The sequence below is a fragment of the Prionailurus viverrinus genome, chromosome A3 (assembly GCF_022837055.1).
Source record: "Prionailurus viverrinus isolate Anna chromosome A3, UM_Priviv_1.0, whole genome shotgun sequence".
In the NCBI taxonomy this organism is placed as follows: domain Eukaryota; kingdom Metazoa; phylum Chordata; class Mammalia; order Carnivora; family Felidae; genus Prionailurus; species Prionailurus viverrinus.
This window is the reverse complement of record NC_062563.1, coordinates 29,902,381-29,925,328: the sequence shown is the minus strand read 5'-3', so window position 1 is coordinate 29,925,328 and position 22,948 is coordinate 29,902,381. Positions and strand designations below refer to the sequence as shown.

Sequence of the window (22,948 nt, the reverse complement as noted above, 5' to 3'; positions counted from 1 at the left end):
CCAGCACCTTGAATGGGTCCTGGCACAGAGATGATAATGTTTAGTGAGTATGGCATGGGAATTTAGAGTGGCTGGGCTTTGCTGGAGAGTTGGGGTGGAAAGAAGGCAGAGGGTGAGGCTAGAGAGGTAGAGCAGATCTGGGTCACAACTAACGGCATTGCTAAAGAGCCTAAGTCTGTAGGGACTGGATTTTTTTAAAAGGAGTTTTAAGTCAGCATAATTGGGCAGATTCATGTTGTAGAACGGTTAGGTTAAAATAATAGAACTAGATTGGGGGTGGGGGTGCATGAGATACATCAGAATATTTCACAAATGTGTGCAACAGCTCAGGTGAGAGATAATGAGGGCCAGAACTATGGAATGGCAAGTCTGAGTTTCAGAGATGTTTGGAAGGGGAAAAAGGCAAGACTTGCTAATTGGGTGGATTAGGGGATGAAGATTTTGGTGCCTACATTGATCCGGAGTCCTCAACTAAAATTGGAACCAAAGCAGGAAAGGTGTTTGGTTAGAGGGTTAATCTGTGCTGGTCATGCTAAGATGAGCCTCCAGGCAGAAATCTCCAGGCTGGGGTCTCGAATGGGGATGAGGACAGGTGGCTGTCAGAACCACAAGTGAGTGAAGTTGCCTGGGACAGGCGGGAGGGAGGTTATTGTGGGTTGGGGAGCAGGGGAGAGAAGATAACCAAGAATAGAATACCAGCATTCTGGTATTCTGGTAGAGAGGGCCAAGTAAAGGGGACCCAGTGGTAAAGACAACAAAAGAAGATATAATTAGACTTGAGGAAAAATGGTAGCATAGAAGTTTGTCAAGGGTCCCCAAACCACCCTCACTAGAAGGATTCACAGAACTCAGGAAAGCTGTTACATTTACAGTTACAGTTTAATTACAATGAAAGGCTACAGATTGAAATCAGCAAAGGAAAAAGGCACATAGTGTGGAGTCTGGGAGAGACCAGGCACAAGCTTCTGGTTGTCCACTTCCGGTGGAGTCATGTGGACAGCTCTTAATTTCATCCCAGCAATGATGCCGACATTTACCAATACTGCCCACCAGGGAAGCTCACCTGAGCCTGCGCAGGGTTTTTATTGAGGGGGGTCTGCTGCAAGTTAAAGTACATGTAAGTAGTTAAACAATTGCACTGGGTACCCACGTGGCTGACCTCATTTGGTCCCCATCCCTCTCAGAGGGCCAACTGATAAAGCATGGCCCAAGGCCCCCACTATTGGTATAAACTGTCTGGTGTGGCCCAAGGTCTCAGGTGTATGCAGACAGTCTTAACATGAAGGATGTTCAAAGAGTTTAGAGATTGTCCCTAAGGAGCTGGTGAAGGGCCAGTTTTTTTGGAATGTGCAGGATTTGAACAGGCCAAACCTGCTGAGTTAAACTTTTGCTGCACAGAAGCCAATGAGAAAGGAGAATATTGCAAAAAGGAGACGATTTAGGGGCGCCTGGGTGGCGCAGTCGGTTAAGCGTCCGACTTCAACCAGGTCACGATCTCGCGGTCCGTGAGTTCGAGCCCCGCGTCAGGCTCTGGGCTGATGGCTCAGAGCCTGGAGCCTGTTTCCGATTCTGCGTCTCCCTCTCTCTCTGCCCCTCCCCCGTTCATGCTCTGTCTCTCTCTGTCCCAAAAAATAAATAAATAAACGTTGAAAAAAAAAAGGAGACGATTTGCACCATGTCAGTTGCTGGGGAGAGAGCAGTTAAGGCAAGAACCAGAAATCTCCAGTAAATTTGGCAACTTGGACATCACTGATGGCATTAATAATAGCAGTTTGAGTTGGATTGTTAGGGCAAAAGCCAGACACTCCTGTAAAATAATGAGAGTTAAGGAATGGGTTGCAAATGCTGACACAATTCCTTGAGAACTTTTGAAGAGAAGGGGAACCTTGAGCAGGATGCAGAGTGAGACTAGGATCGCCAGATGAAACACAGAATGCCTAGTTAAGTTTGAATTTCAGATAAGTAACGGATAATGTTTTGTGGTAAAATACAGATAAAATTGGCCATTTTGTAGAAAAGTGCGTCATTCAGTGACAGTGCATTGATGGTGTCGTGCAACCAGTCACCACTATCTAGTTCAAGAACATTTTTTCACCCCAAAAGAAAACTCCATACCCATTAAGCAGTGATTCCACATACGCCCCCCCCCCCACACACCTACCGCCCCCACCCCCCAGCCCCCACCCCAGACCCTGTCAATTACTAATCTGCTTTCTGTCTCTGTGGATATGCCTATTTTGGATATTTCGAAAAAGTGGAATTATATAATATGTAACCTCTTGTGTGTGACTTCCTTTACTTAGTGTAATATTACCAAGATTTATCCATGTTATGGTATGTACCAGTACTTCATTACTTACAGCTGAATAACAGTGCGTTGTGTGGGCATACCCTGTCTTATCCATTTATCAGTTGATTGACACTGGGTTTTTCTACTTTTTGGCTATTGTGAATAGTGCCGCTGTAAACATTTATGTGCATGTTTTACTTGAACACCTGTTTTCAGTACTTTGGGTATATACCTAGGAGTGAAATTGCTGACTTATATGTTAATTCTATATTTAACTTATTGAGGAACTACCAGACTTTTCCACAGTGGCTATACCATTTTACATTTCTAGCAGCAAGGTATTAGGGTTCCACTTTCTCCACATCTTTGCTAACACTTGTTATTTTCTGTGTTTTTTTTTTCTTTTTTCTTTTATTTTTGAGAGACTGAGTATGAGTGGGGAGGGGCAGAGAGAAAGGGAGACACAATCAGAAGCAGGCTCTAGGCTCTGAGCTGTCAGCACAGAGCCCAACGCGGGTTCAAACCCACGAGCTGCAAACCCACCTGAGCTGAAATCAGAGGCCCAACCGACTGAGCTATCCATGCACGCATGTGTTTTATTTTTTAATAGCCATCCTAGTGAGTGTGGAGTGGTATGTCATTGTGGCTTTGATTTGTATTTCCCTAGTGACTAATGGTGCTTATCATCTTTCCCTCCCTCCCTCCCTCCCTCCCTCCCTTCCTTCCTTCCTTCCTTCCTTCCTTCCTTCCTTCCTTCCTGTCTTTCTCCATGCCCAGTGTGGGGCTTGAATTCATGACCTTGTGGTCAAGAGTCACACACTCTACTGTCTGAGCCAGCCAGGTGCCCCTAGCATCTTTCAATCTTACCAATACCGAGTCTCTAATCCATGAACAGAGATGGCTTTCTATTTATTTAGGTCTTCTTTAATTTCTTTCAGTAACATTTTACAGTTTTCAGTGTAGAAGTCTTGTACCTCCTTAGTTACATTTATTCCTAAGCATTTTATTCTTTTTAGTGCTATTGTAAATGGAACTTTTGTCTGTATATCTTTATGAATTACTCATTGCTAGTGTTTAGAAATATGGATGATTTATCCTGCATTTTTGCCTAATTATTTTATTAGCTATAAGAGTTTTTGTGTGTGTGTTGATTCTTTAGGATTTTCTACGTACAGGATCATATAATCTTTGGATAGAGAGAGTTTTGCTTTTTTCTTTCTACTTTCCACCTTTTTATTTTTCTTGCCTACTAGTGAGAGCTTCTTGTATGAAATTGAATAGAATTATTTCTGAGCTTATGGGGAATTCTTTAAGTCTTTCACCGTGGAGTATATCAGCTGTGAGTTTTTCATGAATGCCCTTTATTATGTTAAGGAAGTTCCTTTCTGAGTTTGCTGAATGTGCAATAAAGAATTTTTTAGCGTAGGTCACAATAATACATAGGACATTCTTTTTTTTTTTTTTTTTAATTTTTTTTTTTCAACGTTTATTTATTTTTGGGACAGAGAGAGACAGAGCATGAACGGGGGAGGGGCAGAGAGAGAGGGAGACATAGAATCGGAAACAGGCTCCAGACTCTGAGCCATCAGCCCAGAGCCCGACGCGGGGCTCGAACTCCCAGACCGTGAGATCGTGACCTGGCTGAAGTCGGACGCTCAACCGACTGCGCCACCCAGGCGCCCCAAGGACATTCTTATACTAAAAGAAAATAATCCATTGTTTATCTGTTTTCAGATTTAAGTGGATACTTTTTATCTTTATTTGCTAAATTGCAACACTGAGAAAAATACAGCACCAAGGCAAGGTTTGTTTTGTTTTGTTTTAATGTTTATTTATTTTTGAGAGAGTGTGAGCCAAGGAGGGGCAGAAGATCCAAAGTGGGCTTTGCACTGAGAGCAGTGAGCCCAATGTGGGACTCGAACTCACCAAACATGAGATCATGACTTGAGCTGAAGTTGAACGCTCAACCTGCTGAGCCTCGGCAAGGTTTTTTGAGGGGACTCTTGAGGGCAGAAGAAACTTGAATGTTGCTTACCTGTTGAGGAAAGGTCCAGTAGTCAGAGATAAGCTGAGGATTCAGGAGAGAGGCAAGAAGAGATGGAATAAGGTTCAAGGGTCAGGTTTGTAAATGAAGAGCATAGCTGCTTCAGCTAGGTTTCCATAGAATTTTGCTGGCACTGCTATTAAGGTGATGAGTAAGTGGTATTAGAATCTTTGGTTCAGGTCCTTGTTTTGAGACTGTGGGTCTCTTAAAATTAAGAGACCCATCTGTGCCTTGTTTTGAGCCTATGCGTTTCTTAAGAGTAAAAGTTGTATCTACCTGTGCCTAGCAGTATGCCTTGCACATATTAAGCCCTTGAAGGGCGAATGGGCTCCAAGCACCTAAGATTGCAAGCTGCAAACTTCTGGGTGCACACCTGTGTTCTGGTTGGTCTTCTGTGCACCTCTCATTGGTGGATGACTGTGTGGGATGTGCGGGGACAGCTGTCTTTCATTATAACCAGCTCTAAGAAAAATGCACACAAGTCACATTTTTTTTCATGGATGGACAAGTAACTCAATTTAGAAATTATAAGAAGTATTGTACTTCTGTAAAAGCTGAAGTGCCCAATTTGTAAAATTGCTCAGTGCATTGGTATTCCACCCACTCTATGAGGTTAAATGCTTTTCTCTTATTTGACAGGTAATCTTTTCTTCTTTTTTTCCCTCTGTAACCTGTTTGAGCCTAGTCTTTAAAATATGTCTATCTGCCAGAATTACTTTCCATTACGTTTTTGTGAGACTCAAAAATCCGGTTGTATAACTCAGCTATGGCACTTTTTAGGCCAAAGGAAGATGGATGCTAAGGTGTTCAGAAAGTGTCATGGTCACCTTATTCTCTTCTGAATCATGCCTCCACACTTGCCTACCCCCCTGTTCTGAGTCCTCAACCACAAAAAGGTTTACTTAGCTGCTTCAAGCTCCAAGGAAGCACAGATTGAAACCTTCCAGATAGGATGACCAACTGGTTCCACTTTGGGACCTGGGACTTTTCTGGTGTTAGCACAGAAAGTTCTGCATTGGAAAAGCCCTTAGTCCAAGATAGACTGCATGGTTGATCACCCTACCTTTGGATCCCTTCCCAGCCCTTCCCTTTCCCTTTCTCTTATTCAGCCTGCATCCTGGGAAGCAGAGGAGAAAGGTCTGCCTCCACCTGGTCATCCAGTTCTATAGGGACTCAAAGCTGCAAGAAATACCCTGAACATTGCATCTAGAGCCTCGGTCCTCTCGGATATCTTTCTGTACCCCAGGGACCCAGTGCAATTGTTTAACTACTTACAAGTACTTTAAACACACAAAAGAGGGGCGCCTGGGTGGCGCAGTCGGATGGGCGTCCGACTTTGGCCAGGTCACGATCTCGTGGTCCGTGAGTTCGAGCCCCGCGTCAGGCTCTGGGCTGATGGCTCAGAGCCTGGAGCCTGTTTCCGATTCTGTGTCTCCCTCTCTCTCTGCCCCTCCCCCATTCATGCTCTGTCTCTCTCTGTCCTAAAAATAAATAAACGTTGAAAAAAAAAATAAATAAAACACACAAAAGGGAAAATAGAGTAGCCCACCACTCTAATCTGTTGCATATTTTAAATTTCTGCATGGCCACCATTACCTCCCAAATTATTCGTGTGTACATATTCCTAAATACAGATTTTTAACAAATGTGTGATCATAATACTTCTGTTTGGTGTCTCTAAAATTTTATATATAGTTTTGTAATTTTTCTTCATAGAACAGTATTTATCATTTTAGTGGCAGGTGCACCAAGAATAAACGTGTCACTCAAATATGTCTTATGGTGTGGGTAGTGGGATTCACTGGACTTTTCACTTGACCCTAGAAACCCATTTTTGGTCTTAGATCTGGGTAAAGAATTTTAAGATTTCCATGGTAATAGAGATTTGGATTTAGGGGCACCTAAATCCTGGCTGGCTCAGTAGGGAGAGCATGCAACTCTTGATCTTGGGATTGTAAATTCGAGCCCCACATTGGGTGTAGAGATTACTTGAAAGTAAAATTTTCAGGGGCGCCTGGGTGGCTCAGTCGGTTGCAAGCCTGACTTTGATTTCAGCTCGGGTCATGATCCCAGGTTGTGGGATCGAGCCCTGTGTCGGATTCTGCTCTGAGTGTGGAGCCTGCTTAAGATTCTCTCTCTTTCCTCCTCTCTCCCTCTCCCCAGCTTGTGTTCTCTCTAAAATAATAATAAGAAAATAAAATCTGTAAGATAAAAGGCTTCTTAGAGGAGTGTACCAGGGATTCTTGTGATGGAACCTTTGTCTTGACTGTGGTGGTGATTACACAAATCCATACATGCAATAATATTGCATAGAACTGAATACACAGGCAAAATGCATGAGTGCCTGTAAACTGGGGAAATTGAATAAGATCACAGATTGTATCATTGCCAGCTTCCTGGTTGGGATGCTGTGCTGTAGCTATGCAAGATGTTACCATTAGGGAAAACTGGTTAAAGGGTACATGGAATCTCCGTATTGTTTCTTACAACTGCACTTGAATCTGCAATGATCTTAAAATAAAAAGTTTAATTAAAATCTCTGAAAAGAAAAGATTTCTTTGGGGTGCCTGACTGGCTCAGTGAGTGGAGAATGCAAGTCTTAATCTCAGGGTCATGAGTTTGAGCCCCATGTTTGGGAGTAGTTTACTTAAAGAAAAAAAAAAAGACTTCTTTGGAGGGTAGCTTTGAAATCCTTGTAAGATTGTAATATGTTATACATAGTTCAGTTTACTCCTTCCTCTTTAAGAATACCCTTCCCTCAAAAAAAAAAAAAAAAAAAAATGGTAACAATAAAGGAAGAAAATGCCCAGGGAGGGAGAAACTAAGATTCCTAGTTCATTTCTAAGTAGTTTGTACTTTGATACTCATCTTTGATGCCTTCCGGAAGCCATTTGCAAAAATAGCCCCTGAGGTAGTACATAGAGGGAGCTGGAACCCCTTGAAGGGTGAATTGCCTCTAAGTGCTTCAGAATTGCTTTGTCATCTAGGAGGTTAATGGCAGGCTTTTCATTAGTGTCAGTTCTTTCCCAGGTTGTAAGCCTTCTGTGACTTCCCTCTGGCCGGTAGCTTTCAAACTTTTTTTTACTGCAGAACTTAGTAAGAAATGCCTTTTACATCAAAACCCAGACTAATAGGGGTGACTGGCTGGCTCAGTCAGTAGAGCATGTGACTCTTGATTTTGGGGTCGTGAGCTCAGGCTCCGCGTGGTGTATAGAGATTACTTAAGGAAGAAACCCAGATTGATAGAAATACAGTTTCAATTATATATCTGAAACAAGTTTCATAAAACACTGCCCGCCTTCATATATGATACACTCTGACTCTATTCTACTGAATTTTTTAAAATTCTGGCTGTGTCTCAGTAATGTGAGTTCTTGATTCTTCATCTGCAATTTGGGGGAAAAAACACTGCCTCAGACCACCAAGTAAAGTAGTCTAAAGCCCGTTAGCGTCACATTCAAAGCCCTGCCCATCTCAGTGCACCTGCCTCTCCAGCCCTGCCTCCTCTTCCCCTTCTAGCTGAGCGGCATAGTCCACATTTTCTAAACCAGTCTCACAGTCCCATCTCTATGCCTTTGCTGCTACAGGTCCCTCTCCCTAGTGTCCTTCCCCTGTTGTTCCAGTTCTTACCTCCTGGCTCCCATAGTCCAGCACATGTTGTCCAATGTACGATTAGTATGTAGCATCTGTCCCATCTCAGAGTTGTCATGAGGTCAGGCATGTGTCTTAGCTGTCTCCAATTCAGACATTACTTCTGTGAATTCTTCCCTGAATTCTGGGTATACTTTTGGCCAGTATTCTTACTTTTTTTTTCATCAAAAGCCACAATAAGAAATTTTATATTGGATCTAGTATATAATTTGTTATATGTATTTGTATAAAACTGAAGCAAAGTTTCACGAAGGTAGGGGTGCCAGGCTGGCCCAGTTGGTGGAGCGTGCAACTCTTGATCTTGGGGTTGTGAGTTCAAGCCCTACTTTGGGTATAGAGATTAGTTAAAAATCTTAAAGTTTCATGAGGGGCACCTGGGTGGCTTAGGTCATGATCCTGTGGTTTGTGGGTTTGAGCCCTGAGTTGGGATCTGCTCTGCTTGGGATCCATTTTCTCTCTCTCTCTCTCTCTCTCTCTCTCTCTCTCTCTCCCCTTCTTCCCCCTCTGCTGCTACCTCTCTCTCTCTCAGAAATAAACATTTAAAAAAAAGTTTCATGAAATAATTTCCATATTATGTGCACTTTGATATCTTATATTCTCTTTCAGTTAATATTTCTTTCCTTCAACCCATAACTTGATTTCAAAACCACAAACTGAAAAACATTCACTTAGACCATTCTTCCTACTCTGAATGTCATTTGCAGAGAGCTCTGTTATAGACTCCTACATTCCATAATCACTGTTGGAAGGAGGTCCATCGTGCCTCAAGACTTGAGGACAGGACCATTTCGTTTATTTTTTCTTTTCCTTTTCTTCTTTCATTTCCTTTCACAAGACTTGTAGAGAATATTTATTGCTGTATTTTTTCATAGTGAAAAGTTACAAACAACATAGGTAATAGAGCAATGGAGAAGCAAGCTGTTTTAGTCGTGCAGTTGAATGCTGTGAGTAAACTAGAAATCCACATTTGAGCATGGAAAACCTTGGATGAATCATGCTGAATGGAAAGCCAGCATGGTGTGCCTGTTATAATACCCTTAAGGTACGGTAAAAATATACAAGACTACTGCATACCAATGCTGATTTGAATGAGAGACACGGAACTTCAGATAGAGCTTATCTCTTGGTAAAAAAAAAAGAAGGAGAGGAAATAGGATTAGTGGTGGCTTCTTTTGTTTGTATCTTTTTTTTTTTTTTTTTAAGAGAGAGCTGTGGTAAGTGCAAGCTCCAGTGGGGTAGGGGCAGAGGGAGAGAAAGAATCTTTAAGCAGGTTCCATGATCAGTGCAGAGCCTGATGCAGACTTGGCCATGAGACCATGATCTGAGCCTAAATCAAGAGTTGGATGCTCAATAGGGGTGTCTGGGTGGCTCAGTCGGTTGAGCGTCCAACTTCAGCTCAGGTCATGATCTCACAGTTTGTGGGTTTGAGCCCCACGTTGGGCTCTGTGCTGACAGCTCAGAGCCTGGAGCCTGCTTCGGATTCTGTGTCTCCCTCTCTCTGCCCCTCCCCAGCTTGCACTCTGTCTCTCTCTCTCTCAAAAATAAACAAACATTTTAAACAATTTAAAAAAAAAAGAGTTGGATGCTCAACCAACTGAGCCACCCAGGCACCTCTGTATCTTTTCAAGTTTGTTCTTAATACTGAAATGAGAAGCAAATGTGGCAAAATGTTTACATTTACTAAATCTAGGTGGTGGGTATAAGAGTGTTTACTATATTCTTTACCTTTTTAATCTGAAATATTTTGTTTAAAAAAAGGAAAAAAAATCACTGTAATGAAAATTGACTTGTATGGTTTTTTTTTTTTTACACTTTTTATTTTATTTTTTAATTTTTAAAGTTTATTTATTTATTTTGAGAGAGCACAAACAGGGTAGGGGCAGAGAGAGGAGAAGAGAGAAAATCCCAAGCCAGCTCCGCACTGTCAATGCACAGCTCCATGTGGGTCTTGAACCCATGAGCCACCAGATCATGACCTGAGCTGAAATCAAAGGTCGGATGCTTAACCAACTGAGCCACCCAGGCACCCCATAAGATTTTATTTTTAAGTGATATTTATACCCAACATGGGGCTCAAACTCAACCCCAAGATCAAGGGTCACATTCTTTACTGACTAAGCCAGCCAGGCATCCCATTTTAAAAGATAGATAGATGTATGTATATATGTATGTATGTATGTATGTATGTATGTATGTGAGCTCTACACCCAACATGGGGCTCGAACTCACGATCCTGAGGTTAGGAATCACATGCTCTACTGACTGAGCCAGCCATAGAATTTACATGTATATTATCTGCTTATAAACCTGTATTATCTTGCTGTCTTATAAATACCTCTGTTGTCTGGCTCCAGGCTACTTCTCTGAACAGCAGGGCAGTTTAGCCATAATGCATGGCCCCTAGGTTATACTCAGACCCAGTCTCTCCTGTACTGAGATGCCAAATTTGGAAAAGGAGGCTCTCATTTTTAAGTATTTACTGGAGTAAATTTATAAGTAAATAAGTATTTGTGAGAGTTCATCATGTAGCCTGTCATTTCCCAGGCAGGGCTGTGGGAGCCTTCCTGGGTGAGGCTGTCTGCATTTTCAGTAAGTTGAGCCATTCTTTTTTTCCAGATTAAGCATTAAGGCTGGAGGCATTTGACCTTAAAAGATCAGGAGTGTGGGAACCAGAGAGGTGCTAAGATCACACAAGACCTTTATGGAAGCCAGAGCCCTATAGAATCCTACAGTATTTGGACATCACTATTTCCCAAAGAAACATACTATCATTTGTAAGATGTTTTAAAAAGGGTCTGCCACTCTTCTTACATGGCACAGTACTTTGTTTCAATTTGATCTCCATTCTTCATTTGTTTCAGTCACATTTCCCCCCATTCTTCTTATTAATAGGCTTTATTTTTTAGAGTGGTTTTAGGTGTACAGAAAAATCAAGCATATAATACAGAGAGTTCTCATATACTTCCTCTACCTTGCACCCAGTTTCTACTGTTAGTAACATCTTGCATTAGCATGGCACTTTTGTTACAATTGGTGAGCCTATATTGATACATTATTATTAACTGAAGTTCATAATTTACATTAAGGATCATTCAGTTGTATGGTTCTGTGGATTTTGACAGATGTGTAATGTCACATATCTACCATTACGATATCATACAGAATAGTTTCCCCACTTGACCATTTCATTGTCTAAGTTTTTCTTTAAATGTTCAGAGAAAGAGAGAGAGAGAGAGAGAGCGCGCGCGAGGATGCTCGGGAGCAGGGGAGGGGGCAGAAAGAGAGGGAGAGAGAGAATCCCAAGCAGGCTCCGTGCTGCCAGTGCAGAGCTTGACTCAGGCTTCATCTCACGAACTGTGGGATCATGCCCTGAGCCCAGACACTTAACTGGCTGAGCCACCCACGCATCCCCTGACCATTTAATTGTTATCTCATACTCCAGTGCCTAGTACCGGGCTTATAAGTGTATATGAATGGGCAGTAATATCTTGTCTAAAATTAAATATGAGCAGTCAAATTCAGTAGAATTTGAAAAACATTTAAAGAACAATCTGCCACAACCACATAGAGCCTATCCTAGGAATAAAAAGATGGTTTAAAATTAGAAAAATGTGCCATCTCTCATTAGTCTGTCAGATAAGAAAAATAATAAAACTCAATATATAGAGAAATTCAGAATTCAAAGCCTATCCCTGATTTTCAAAAAACTCTGAAAATTAGCATGCTTTATTAGCATAAAAAGAATATTTCAATCAGCATTATTTCAAAGATGATACACTGGAAGCATTTTCTAATGGGAACAAAAACAAGCATGGCAACTCTTATTATTTCATATAATTCTGGAAGTTCTAGCTAATGTCGTAAGATGAGAGACAAGTAAGAGTTACCATTTTGAGAAGGAGGCTCTCATTATTGAGATTGTAGACCCTCCCCGCAAAAAACCCCGACTGAAAATCTGTTAAAAGCAATTGGTTTAATAAGCCAACTGAACACATAATGGATACCCAAATGAAAAAGTTTCCTATATATAGCAAAACTGGTTATGAAAACTTATGGGATAAAAGGATCCTGTTAATAAATAGCCTCCTTCACAAGAAACATGCACGACCTCTTAAGAAAAAAGTCAGGGGTGCCTGGGTGGCTCAGTTGGTTGAGTATCTGACTTCGAATCAGGTCTGATCTCACTGTTCATGGGTTCGAGCCCCACGTTGGGCTCTGTGCTGATGGCTCAGAGCCTGGAGCCTCCTTCAGATTCTGTGTCTCCCTTTCTCTCTCAAAAAGAAACATAGAAAAAAAAAAAGTCAAAATTGTACTAAGACAAAAAATCGACTTAAGATTTTTATCTTAATATTCTAATAGTAAAAACTTGCCAGCAACCTAAATGTCCACCAAAAGGAGAATGGTTTGTTGCTAATTTTACTCTCTCTTGTTCCATAATGATTTTAAGGTAGCTTTCACAATATATTTACACTATGACATAAAAATAAGTGAAGAATTCAGGCAAAGAGAAATCTGGAGGGATGGGCCACAGGTTTATTCCGAGCTTTCTAGTGGCCAAAATAAAGGAAAGATCATAATCAATTATATGATTCATATTCACACCATATAATATTGAGTTGAAAAAAAAAAACAACAAACAACTGTTCCTAGTACTGAAACCAAAAAGAGAATTTTCTCACGGGTCTTAAAGAGAGGTTACTATGCAGAGTAAAGAGTGATCATCTTAACAACCTAATAAAACGGCAACCATAGAGGTATTTCATTTTTAAAAATTATTAATGTTTATTTATTTTGGGGGTGGGGTAGGAGCAGAGAGAAGGAGACAAGGATCCCAAGCAGGCTCCACACTGACAGCAGAGAGCCCAGTGTGGGGCTTGAACTCACGAACTGTGAGATCATGACCTGAGCCGAAGTCCGAGGCTTAACCGATGACAGAGCCTCCCAGGTGCCCCTAGAGGTGTTCCCTTCCCTGCTGATGGGCCACATGGAAGTAGTTGGTAAAGCTCTTTGTGGTGGGGTGAGGAGTGTGGTGAAGGTTGTGGCTGGGATTTGAACATGAGGATGATCCAGTACATTGCCCTGAAGAGCAGCTCAATGGGGAAGTACAGTATAGACAGTAAATTATGGTTCCCCGCTGATGTGTCATTGCCACCCTGGTATCCTGTGAATTTTGGCAGATAGGCCACTACATTTTCATCATGTGTTACATTTATCTTTGCTACGGCTGAGGGTCCACACTCCTAAGCAGTCTGTCAGATGGTGATGTGGGACATGAATGCAGCAGCCACCAGGGGTGCCAGGCAGGAAGCAAGAGGTGCCACTTAAGCTGGCATGACAAGGAATTTAATGTGGATGGACTGAACAGTCTCCATAAATATTCTCTCAGATTAGATTCTGGTAAGTGCTGCGTTGAACAAACAGGCTGTGTCTGGTCAGATGCTTTAATGGTTGGCTAATGGAATTAACAACCTCTTAGAAAGGTTGAAAAGCCTCATGAGGTAATATGCTCGAATAGAGGGCTAGCTTATCTAGATTTTCCTCACAAAACAATTTGAGGCTTGATCCAATACATGTTGGAAGGGACAGTCAAGGTTTCCAAATTTCTACATTTAGAGCATAGCCACGTTAAGTTTGGGAGAATTAATTAAAAAAAAAAAAAATGAATGATACCAAAGCCTAACCTAAGTAAGAGGGGGGAAAAAAGTTGTAAGGTGTCCATGTAAGTTCCTGGTAAGTCCTTCAAAGTAAATGGTGTCCAAATAGATAGTAACCAGAGTTTGTTTGGAAGGTTTGGAATCTCAGTCCCAGCTTAACCTCTCTTTAAGCCACAGTTTCTTCATCTGCAAAAGAAAGATGTTAGTAACCACTTTAGGGCTAACCAGTGGGTAAGGTTAAAATGGAATGAAATTTCTGGTGGCCTCCTCTAAGCCATTTTATGTATGTGCCTTTCTAGCTGGAGTTGTTCTGCTGCTAGAGGGTCCTTGTGTCTTAACTCACTGGGAATCATTTGTGTTGGCTGAGAGTGCAGATAAAACCTTGTAAATTATCATATTGATTGGAGGGACAGTGCAGTTCTTCCCCTTTCAGGGGTCAGAGGTGGGATTTTTAAAGTTATGAGATGACTGGAGTTTGAAAGCCCTTGGACTCATCCTCTCATCCTGGAGAGATGAGATCCTCTCATCCTGGACTCGTCCTCTCATCTCCAGTCCCTCCACAGGAGCAGGCATCCGGTGAGAGCTGAGCCGGGGTTAAAGGCAAAGTGCAGACTGGTCCTGAGGGTGGGAGGGTGGTCACTTCTGGTCAATTTCATTTCACACTGCCATTTACAATTGAGTTGGGTCCTCAGATAATTTTGAAAACTTTTCTATTTGGCTTCATACTCACAGGTGAGCCCTTCATCATGGCCTGAGGAGGACCCCTACCCAACTTGTTCTGGTTCTGGCATTTAAGTTCTCAGATTAATTTCATGATATGTAGAATAAATCAAAGTTAGAAGACTGCAGTGTGAAATGTCCAAGAAGATAACAAGGAAATAGGCAGGTAAATGTTAGTGAAATCAGTGCCTCCCACTGGGAAATCAACACTTCCAGGAGCTGACATTATTACTCTGCCAGTTTGTTTTTGTCCCTGAAAGTTGGAGGGAGAAAAGGCCTAAGGAGTGGACAGTGGAGTGGAGGTGATGGCACTCTAGGGGCCCTTTATCTCACTGTCAACCACCTCTCAGTATGCTCATGTTATAACACAGTATAACACAATTTCTGTCTCTTTGCTTTTTTTTTTTAATTTTTTAAATATTTATTTATTTTAGAGACAGGGCACAAGCAGGGGAGGGGCAGAGAGAGCCGAAGACAGAATCTGAAGCAGGCTGCAGGCTCTGAGCTGTCAACGCAGAGCCTGACGTGGGGCATGAATCCATGAACTATGAAATCATGACCCGAGCCAAAGTCGGACATCCAACCGACTGAGCCACCCAGGCGCCCCTCTTTGCTTGTTCTTACCAAAGCCCTGTCTGACCCATCAGGACAAAGTTGGGAGGAGAGGGCTGCCTGCAGCAGTGCAAGCAAAGCTTCTTGAACCCGGACCCGAGTGGCTGAGCTCGCCCTTTGCTCAGGGCCAGCCCAGTTCTGCACTTGCACACCTCTGTTGTGTCACCATCTGTGTCACTATCCTCTGTTTTCCTTTGGCATCATAGGCTTGCTTTTCCAGGAGAAATATTTTGTTTCCTAGGTCCGAGCTTTATATTCATGTTACTACTTCCATATTCAGTTAATGGCTTAATTGTGCATTTAAAACAAAACAAAAACTTAATAAGAAGCCACTTCCCTAGTTGGACAGGAGAATTGAGGGCATTGCTTCTCTGAATGTGCTCTGGTTTCCTGGCCAAGAAGAGGTACATACAAGGGCCCTGAGAATATTTGCAGATGCAATTCCTCATACATTCATTTTTGAGTTATTGTGGAGAACAAGAAAAATATCAGAAGCTGGAGACATTTTCCCTGGGGGAAAAAAGAGAATTCTGTAAACTAGTCCATGTTGATTCCAGACCAGATTCTAGAATATTCTGACAGAGGGGTGGCATATATACCTCAAACAGTGAGAAGTACTAAGAATTTCAACACAGATTCACAAAGAACAGGAGACTTTAGGCCAAGGGTCTATACTCCATCAGGTTCATCTCATCTCATCAGGTTCATTGATCTTTGTTTTTCTTCCAGTTTTATAATTATTTTGTAATGTTCTTTCTGTTGTCCTGAACTTACAGTCAAAAATAATACAGGGGTGTCTGGATGGTTCCCTTGGTTAAGCATCCGACTTCAGCTCAGGTCATGATCTCGCAGCTCTTGAGTTCGAGCCCTGCATCAGGCTCTGTGCTGACCGCTCAGCTTCAGGTTCTGTGTCTCCCTGTCTCTCTGTCCCTCCCTGCTTGTTGTCTGTCTGTCTGTCTCTCTCTCAAAACAAACATTAAAAAAAAGTTAAAAAAATAATATATAAACATATGCATTACTTTTTAAAAACCAACGTGTGTGTGCAGGTATGTGTGTACAGGTGTGTACACATTCATATACATACAAATGCTATAACTGTGATATAAAGGAGGTTTTTAAGTGTGATAATAAAATTTGTTCTCATGTGTAAATATTTGGTTATGACCATATTGGAAGGCATAATGAAGTTATCAGAAGCTATTACTAATATGTAGAATCACCTAGAATGCGGACTGCTACAAGTGTAGACTGTCAGATGTATTGGCATCACTCTTGGTGATGCGGTTGTCAGAAACGGTCAATATCTCTTTGTAAAAATCTGATCTGAACAAAACAAAGTATAATCTTCCTGTGATCTGCATGGAAGTTCCCTTTTTAGGAAATTAGCATGTATTAAAACCATGTTAAAAAAATATTTTGTGTCTATATGTAAAACTCTGAGTTGGGGCGAGGCTGACGTAATAAACATTTAAAGGTCCCATGGCAGGGGCGCCTGGGTGGCTCAGTCGGTTAAGCATCCGACTTCAGCTCAGGTCACGATCTCACGGTCTGTGAGTTCGAGCCCCGCGTCGGGCTCTGGGCTGATGGCTCAGAGCCTGGAGCCTGCTTCCGATTCTGTGTCTCCCTCTCTCTCTGCCCCTCCCCCATTCATGCTCTGCCTCTCTCTGTCTCAAAAATAAATAAAAACGTTAAAAAAAATTAAAAAAAATAATAATAAAGGTCCCATGGCAGAACTTCACTGTGCAGAAACAGCCTGCTAAAATGTTGCACGATGCCAACTGTGCCTGGCCTCCATGTGGCACCTATTAATCATGATAACACAGACCCCAGAGGGTGACCCTTTCCCTGTTGGGCTAACAAAAGAGTTTTTCATGGCCTTCTCTGCCAGATGGAAAAGCATAAACTGGCTGGCTGGCCTCACCCAAGAGGTTCAGAGCCATTGGCAAGGCCTGCTGGCAGGAGACATATTTCTGGTGGCTTCCCTGCTTCTCTGCAAAGACTACCAAAGGCTGTTGGACATTGATCTTTGCTTTTCTTCCAGTTTTATTGAGCTATTAATTGACATATCACATTGAATAAGTTTAAGATGTACCACATAATGATTCAGTATTTGTATATATTACATAATGCTTACTGTAGTAAGTTAACATCTATCACCTCATGTAGTTACAACTTATTTTCTTGTGATGAGAACTTTTAAGGTCTACTCTCAGCAGCTCTCAAATATACACTGCAGTATTGTTAACTGTAATCACCATGCTGTACATTACCTCCTCAGAACTTACAACTACAGGGGCACCTGGGTGGCTCAGTTGGTTAAGTGTCCGACTTCGGCTCGGGTCATGATATCACGGTTTGTCAGTTCAAACCCCGCATCGGGCTCTGACAGCTTAGAGCCTGGGGCCTCCTTTGGATTCTGTGTCTCCCTCTCTCTCTGCCCCTCTCATGCTCACGCTCTCTGTCTCTCTTAAAAATAAACATTAAATGGGGCGCCTGGGTGGCTCAGTCGGTTAAGCGTCCGACTTTGGCTCAGGTCATGATCTCACGGTCCGTGAGTTGGAGCCCCGCATCGGGCTCTGTGCTGACAGCTCAGAGCCTGGAGCCTGCTTCGGATTCTGTGTCTCCCTCTCTCTCTGACCCTCCCCTGTTCATGCTCTGTCTCTCTCTGTCTCAAACAAACAATGGGGCGCCTGGGTGGCTTGGTCGGTTAAGTGTCCGACTTCGGGACTTCGGCTCAGGTCATGATCTCACGGCCCGTGAGTTCGAGCCCCGCGTCGGGCTCTGTGCTGACCGCTCAGAGCCTGCAGCCTGTTTCAGATTCTGTGTCTCCCTCTGTCTCTGCCCCTCCCCTGTTCATGCTCTGTCTCTCTCTGTCTCAAAAATAAATAAACGTTGAAAAAAAAATTAAAAAAATAAATAAAAATAAATAAAAATAAAAAAATAAACATTAAAATAAATAAATAAATAAATAAATAAATAAATAAATAAATAAAAATAAACATTAAAAAATTTGCTTGTAAGTTTTTTTTTAATGTTTATTTTTGAGACAGAGAGAAACAGAGCATGAATGGGGGAGGGTCAGAGAGAGAGGGAGACACAGAATCCGAAGCAGGCCCCAGACTCCAAGCTGTCAGCACAGAGCCTGATGTGGGGCTCGAACTCACAGACTATGAGATCATGACTGGACGAAGTCAGACACTTAACTGACTGAGCCACCCAGGCACCCCTAAAAAAATTTTTTTTCAAAGAACTTCTATAACTACATGTTGGTACGTCTTGACCACCTTCACCCATTTCCCCCCAGCCTGGACGTTGGTCGTTAAAATGTTGTTTGGATTAGATGTCCTTTTAAGATGCTTTCCAAGTCTGGGATTTCTGTTTCTCAATGATGATGTTTTGGACTCTTCCAATTGTTTTCATGTTAATAAGAAAATGCAATCATAGGGCGCCTGGGTGGCTCAGTCAGTTAAGCGTCCAACTCTCGGTTTCAGCTCAGGTCAGGATCTCATGGTTTGTGGGTTTGAGCCCCGTGTCAGGGTCTGCACTAACAGTGCGGAGCCTGCTTGGGGTTCTCTCTACCTCTCCCTGCCCCTCCCCTGCTCACATGTGTGCTCATGCTCTCTCTCTCTCTCTCTCTCTCTCTCTCTCTCTCTCTCTCTCTCATAAATAAATAAATAAATAAATAAATAAATAAATAAATAAATAAATAAACAAACTTTAAAAGAAAAAAATTGACAGGCGTTAAATGACAAAGATGCCTAGTACTACTATGATTTCTGCAACCTTTTCCGTTCTAAACCCTCTGGCTGAGTAGTTCTGTTCTTTCTCTGAGCTCTGACACTTCTGACCCTCCTTTTCCTGTGGGGAGCGCCTTGCAGAGCTGTTGTCTCCACTGGGTCCAGCTGGCAGCCAGAGGACCCGCAGTCTTGGCCAACCTGCTCAGGCTGCAGGAGAAGGCTCCTCTGTGGGGGCACCCGGCTGTGTCAGTTGGAAGAGTGTGCATCTCTTGTCTCGGGGTGGTGAATTTGAGCCCCACGGTGGGTGTACAGATTACTTATAAATACATAAGGGGAAAAAAAAGAAGCTCCTGTGCAATTTTTTGGTGACTCCTTTTCCCCGGCATCACAGTTATGATACAGTGAGACTATATAGACCATGGCCGTGTGCGTGAGAGTCTTTGTTACCTTGTTTGATTCTCTTCCCGTAGGAATCAACTCCTAAAAGTTTAGAATTGAACTTTGACATGTCTAATATCAAGCTTTATTTTTTATTCAAGGCTATTTCTGATGCTTGGAAGCTACCCTTTCAGCCACAAAGATGGTCATAAATCTTTGCCTCCCACAGTTCAGACCAAGAATTTACTGCAACAAGGTAAACAAAACAAGTATATGCACATAAATATGCAATGGCTATTTTTCATGCTTTTCCCCATGTCTTGCCTTGTGTATGTGGACTTAATTTGGGTGTAATGTGCTTTCACCTTCACTGTTTTAAATCCCACCAGGTGATATTTAGGTAGGCATTGGCCAGGATGTACCCCTAGAATCGTGCAGCACTGTTACAAGGGGAGCTGTGGCTCATTTTCTGGAGGGTCGTGTTCATTGTGCTCCTCCCTCTGATGATAAAATTTAATTCTACTCAAAGTCACAGCGAAGGTAGAAATACTGTCTCCCCCAGTATTCCTCTCGCTTACTTCTCATGCTAGAAATAATGACTTGTATTTGTTATTTGGATTCCTTCTTCTTTATTTGAACTAAGTTGCTTTGCCTTTTGTGCAAAGGAGGTTATCTTTCCACAGCCCGGAGCAAGGAGTAAGGAAACTGCAAAAAGAGAATTGAGCCGTCCTTTAATTTTGAGCTTCTGCACACAGCATGCTGTTTCAGGTTCCCAGATTGCTAGCCTGATGTCTTTGAACAGAGACACAGGCTTCCTCCGCCATCTGAAAAGAACATTCTTACGAAACCTTTCGCAGGCTGAAATGGCGTAAAATGAATATCCACTGCCTTCCGGAAGTTCATTTACAAGAGATCTACATTAGTGTGATACCAAAACTTTTTTTCGTAAAAGTAAAAATTCTCTTTGGATTTCTTTTGGTTAGCAAATACAGGTGCTAATATAGGTCTTATGTAAAAGCAAAGTGGTGTGATAGGAACTTTCAGAAAGAGGGAGGCATACCTGTATCTTAAAATTTCCACTGGTTATAACAAATATTAGGAATATTAAGAGGGGGAGAAGTTACTCACAATCCCACCCCCTAGCATATTCACTGCTCTAGATTTCGTATAGTCTTTTGTGGTCCTTGTTGGTGAACACGCTTTTTTTTTTTTTTTTAATGTTTATTTATTTTGAGAAAGAGAGAAAGCATGAGCATGGGACGGGCAGAGAGAGAAGAGAGAGAATCCCAAGCAGGCTCCGTGCTCGGTGCAGAGCCTGATGTGGGGCTCGATCTCATGACAATGAGATCATGACTTAAACTGATATCAAGAGTCAGATGCTTAACTGACTGAACCACCCAGGTGCCCCCACACTTTTGTTTTTGACCAAGTTCCCTCAGTCATAGATTCACAAGAAGATTGTCCACAAGAAGATTGCTATGGAAACTTAATAATTGATAGAGTCCAAATACAAAATTAAGAACTGTAATGAACATCTTTGTTTTCCCCTAAATCTCTGTGGTTTCATCCTCTACAATAAAAAAACACTAGTATAGCTGTTCTTTTTTCTCACAGACATTATGTTGAAGGGATTTTTGTTTGCATTGAGCAGACTTTTATTGCTTGTATTTTTCAAGGATGGGCAGTACTTGGGGACACGGTTGCCCTCAACCCTTGACCTGATAACCTTGAGTGCCTCCCCGCAAAAAAACCCTGGTGAATTCAGTATAATAGAGGAAAGTTTAAATGAGGAACTTAAGACTTTCTTTAAATAATTGTCTAAAAAGTAGCAAATTCTTGAAATCTAGGTGTCTTCATTTGGATCTCATCAAGTGAATGCGTGTCTTATTTGTCATTAACTCTAGATATCAGCTGATGGTTATGAAGTAGAAAATCTCATCTCTGAAGACCTGACAAAGAGAAGTCATGGTTTTAGGACAGAGTATTTCATTAAGCCACCAGTCTACGTGATAGTTTCCTTTCCCTTCAGTGTGGAAATCTGTAGGATTAACATAGACCTCACAGCTGGGGGAGGCCAGAATGTCACCGGCCTGGAAATGTACACATCTGCCTTATCCAGCAGAGCATCTTGGAATGCCCCCGAGTGTCGGACCCCGGGCCCCGCCGAGCCGTCCATCCCAGACAAGGAGGCGTTCACCTTAGTAGGCAAAGTCTTATTGAAAAACCAGAGCCAAGTGGTGTTTAGTCACAGGGGCTTCAAGGCCAGGCCACCTTTTGGCCCAATGGACGCCACACTCCCCTCTCCTGCTGTTGTGGCACAGGAGCTCTGGAATAAAGGGGCTCTTTCCCTTAACCACGTGGTCCATCTCAAGATCTGTATCACCCACGTGACAGGCAGCGGTATCCCTTGCATCAAACGATTGGAAGTGTGGGGTCAGCCAGCTAAAACCTGCTCTCAGGAGGTGATAGACAGTGTCCTGCTGGTTGCCTCAGAGAGCCTCCCTCAGGACTTGACTCTGCAGGCCCCAGCCTTGCCCATGGAGAGTGACTGTGATCCCGGAAGCCTGTCTGAGGGCCAGCAGGCCCCCTCCAGCCTGCAGGAACTAGCCGAGGTGATTCAGGATGTGCCTGAGGAGTTCCTGGATCCCATCACCCTGGAAATCATGCCTTGCCCCATGCTGCTGCCTTCAGGCAAGGTCATCGACCAGAGCACGCTGGAAAAGTGTAACCGCAGCGAAGCCACCTGGGGCCGAGTGCCCAGTGACCCTTTCACGGGGGTAGCCTTTACTCCACACTCCCAGCCCCTGCCTCACCCTTCCCTGAAGGCCCGGATCGACCATTTCCTGCTCCAGCACTCCATTCCGGGCTGCCATCTGCTTGGAAGAGCACAGACTGCATTGGCAGTGACACCTTCTTCCATTGCTCTGCCCTCTCGAAAAAGGAAGATGGAGCAGACTGAACATGCCCCGGACAGTAGCCTTGGGGTAAACGCTTCCTGTTTTTCTACCACAAGCCTTCTGGTCTCACCCACTACCTCAGAGCACACCGCTAAGAAAATGAAAGCTGCCAGTGAACTTGGGCTGACACATATGGACTGCTCAACAGGTAATCCACGCCCTGCTTCCATGTCCGCTGCCCTCCCTGTGCTTCCCAGGTGACACGTGGCACTATTGCCCTGTGCTTTATGTTTTGCCATCTTAAGTTACCCCAAAACTTACTGGCTTAAAGCACCACACATTCATTATCTCATAGCTTCTCTGGTCAGGAAGCCAGGATAGTTCGGCTGGGTCACCTGCTGCGGGGTCTTCTCCAGCTGCTGTCAAAGTGTTGGCTGGGGCTGCAGCCGCTTCATGGCTTGACTGGGGAAGGATTCACTTGTAAGCTCATTCTTGTGATTGTTACAGGATTCGGTTCCTGGCTGAACTATTGTTCCGAGGGCCTCTCTTCCCTGTTGGCTGGTCTTGGCTGGTGGCCAGCAGACTCAGTCTGTCCTCAGTTCCTTGCCACATGGGCCTCTCAAGGGCAGCACATAACACGGTAGCTGTGTAAGCACAAGATGGAAGTCATAGTCTTATATTACCTAATTGTGGAAGTGGCATCCCTTCATTTTTGCTTTATTCTGTTAGAAGCAAGTCACTAAGTCTGGCCCACACTTAAGGGGAAGGGGGTACCCTAGGGGATGAGTCTCTGGAGGTGGGTCTCATTGGGAGCCATTTCAGACACTCTCCCACACCTTTGATTCCTATTTTATTCAGTCATGTTTTTAAATGTTTTTAATTCAGTGTTTTTATCTAAGATTGGTGGTTGAATTTTGTCTAATGCCTTTTCAATATCAGTGGAGATGGTACTATGATTTTTCATC

The 22,948-nt window shown here is 42.9% G+C and overlaps 1 protein-coding gene across 3 annotated transcripts in view; it reads left to right on the top strand.

The window, feature by feature from the left end:
• Window positions 1–22,948, top strand: part of UBOX5 (U-box domain containing 5) — a 38,814-nt gene that overhangs the window by 11,210 nt on the left and 4,656 nt on the right. For all 3 annotated transcript variants that reach the window (XM_047852826.1, XM_047852823.1, XM_047852824.1), the window contains exons 2-3: window positions 19,248–19,342; window positions 20,991–22,191. In XM_047852826.1, coding sequence (XP_047708782.1) covers window positions 19,289–19,342; window positions 20,991–22,191 — 1,255 coding nt within the window. In that variant the 5' untranslated portion in view covers window positions 19,248–19,288. The remainder of the gene's footprint in view (window positions 1–19,247; window positions 19,343–20,990; window positions 22,192–22,948) is intronic.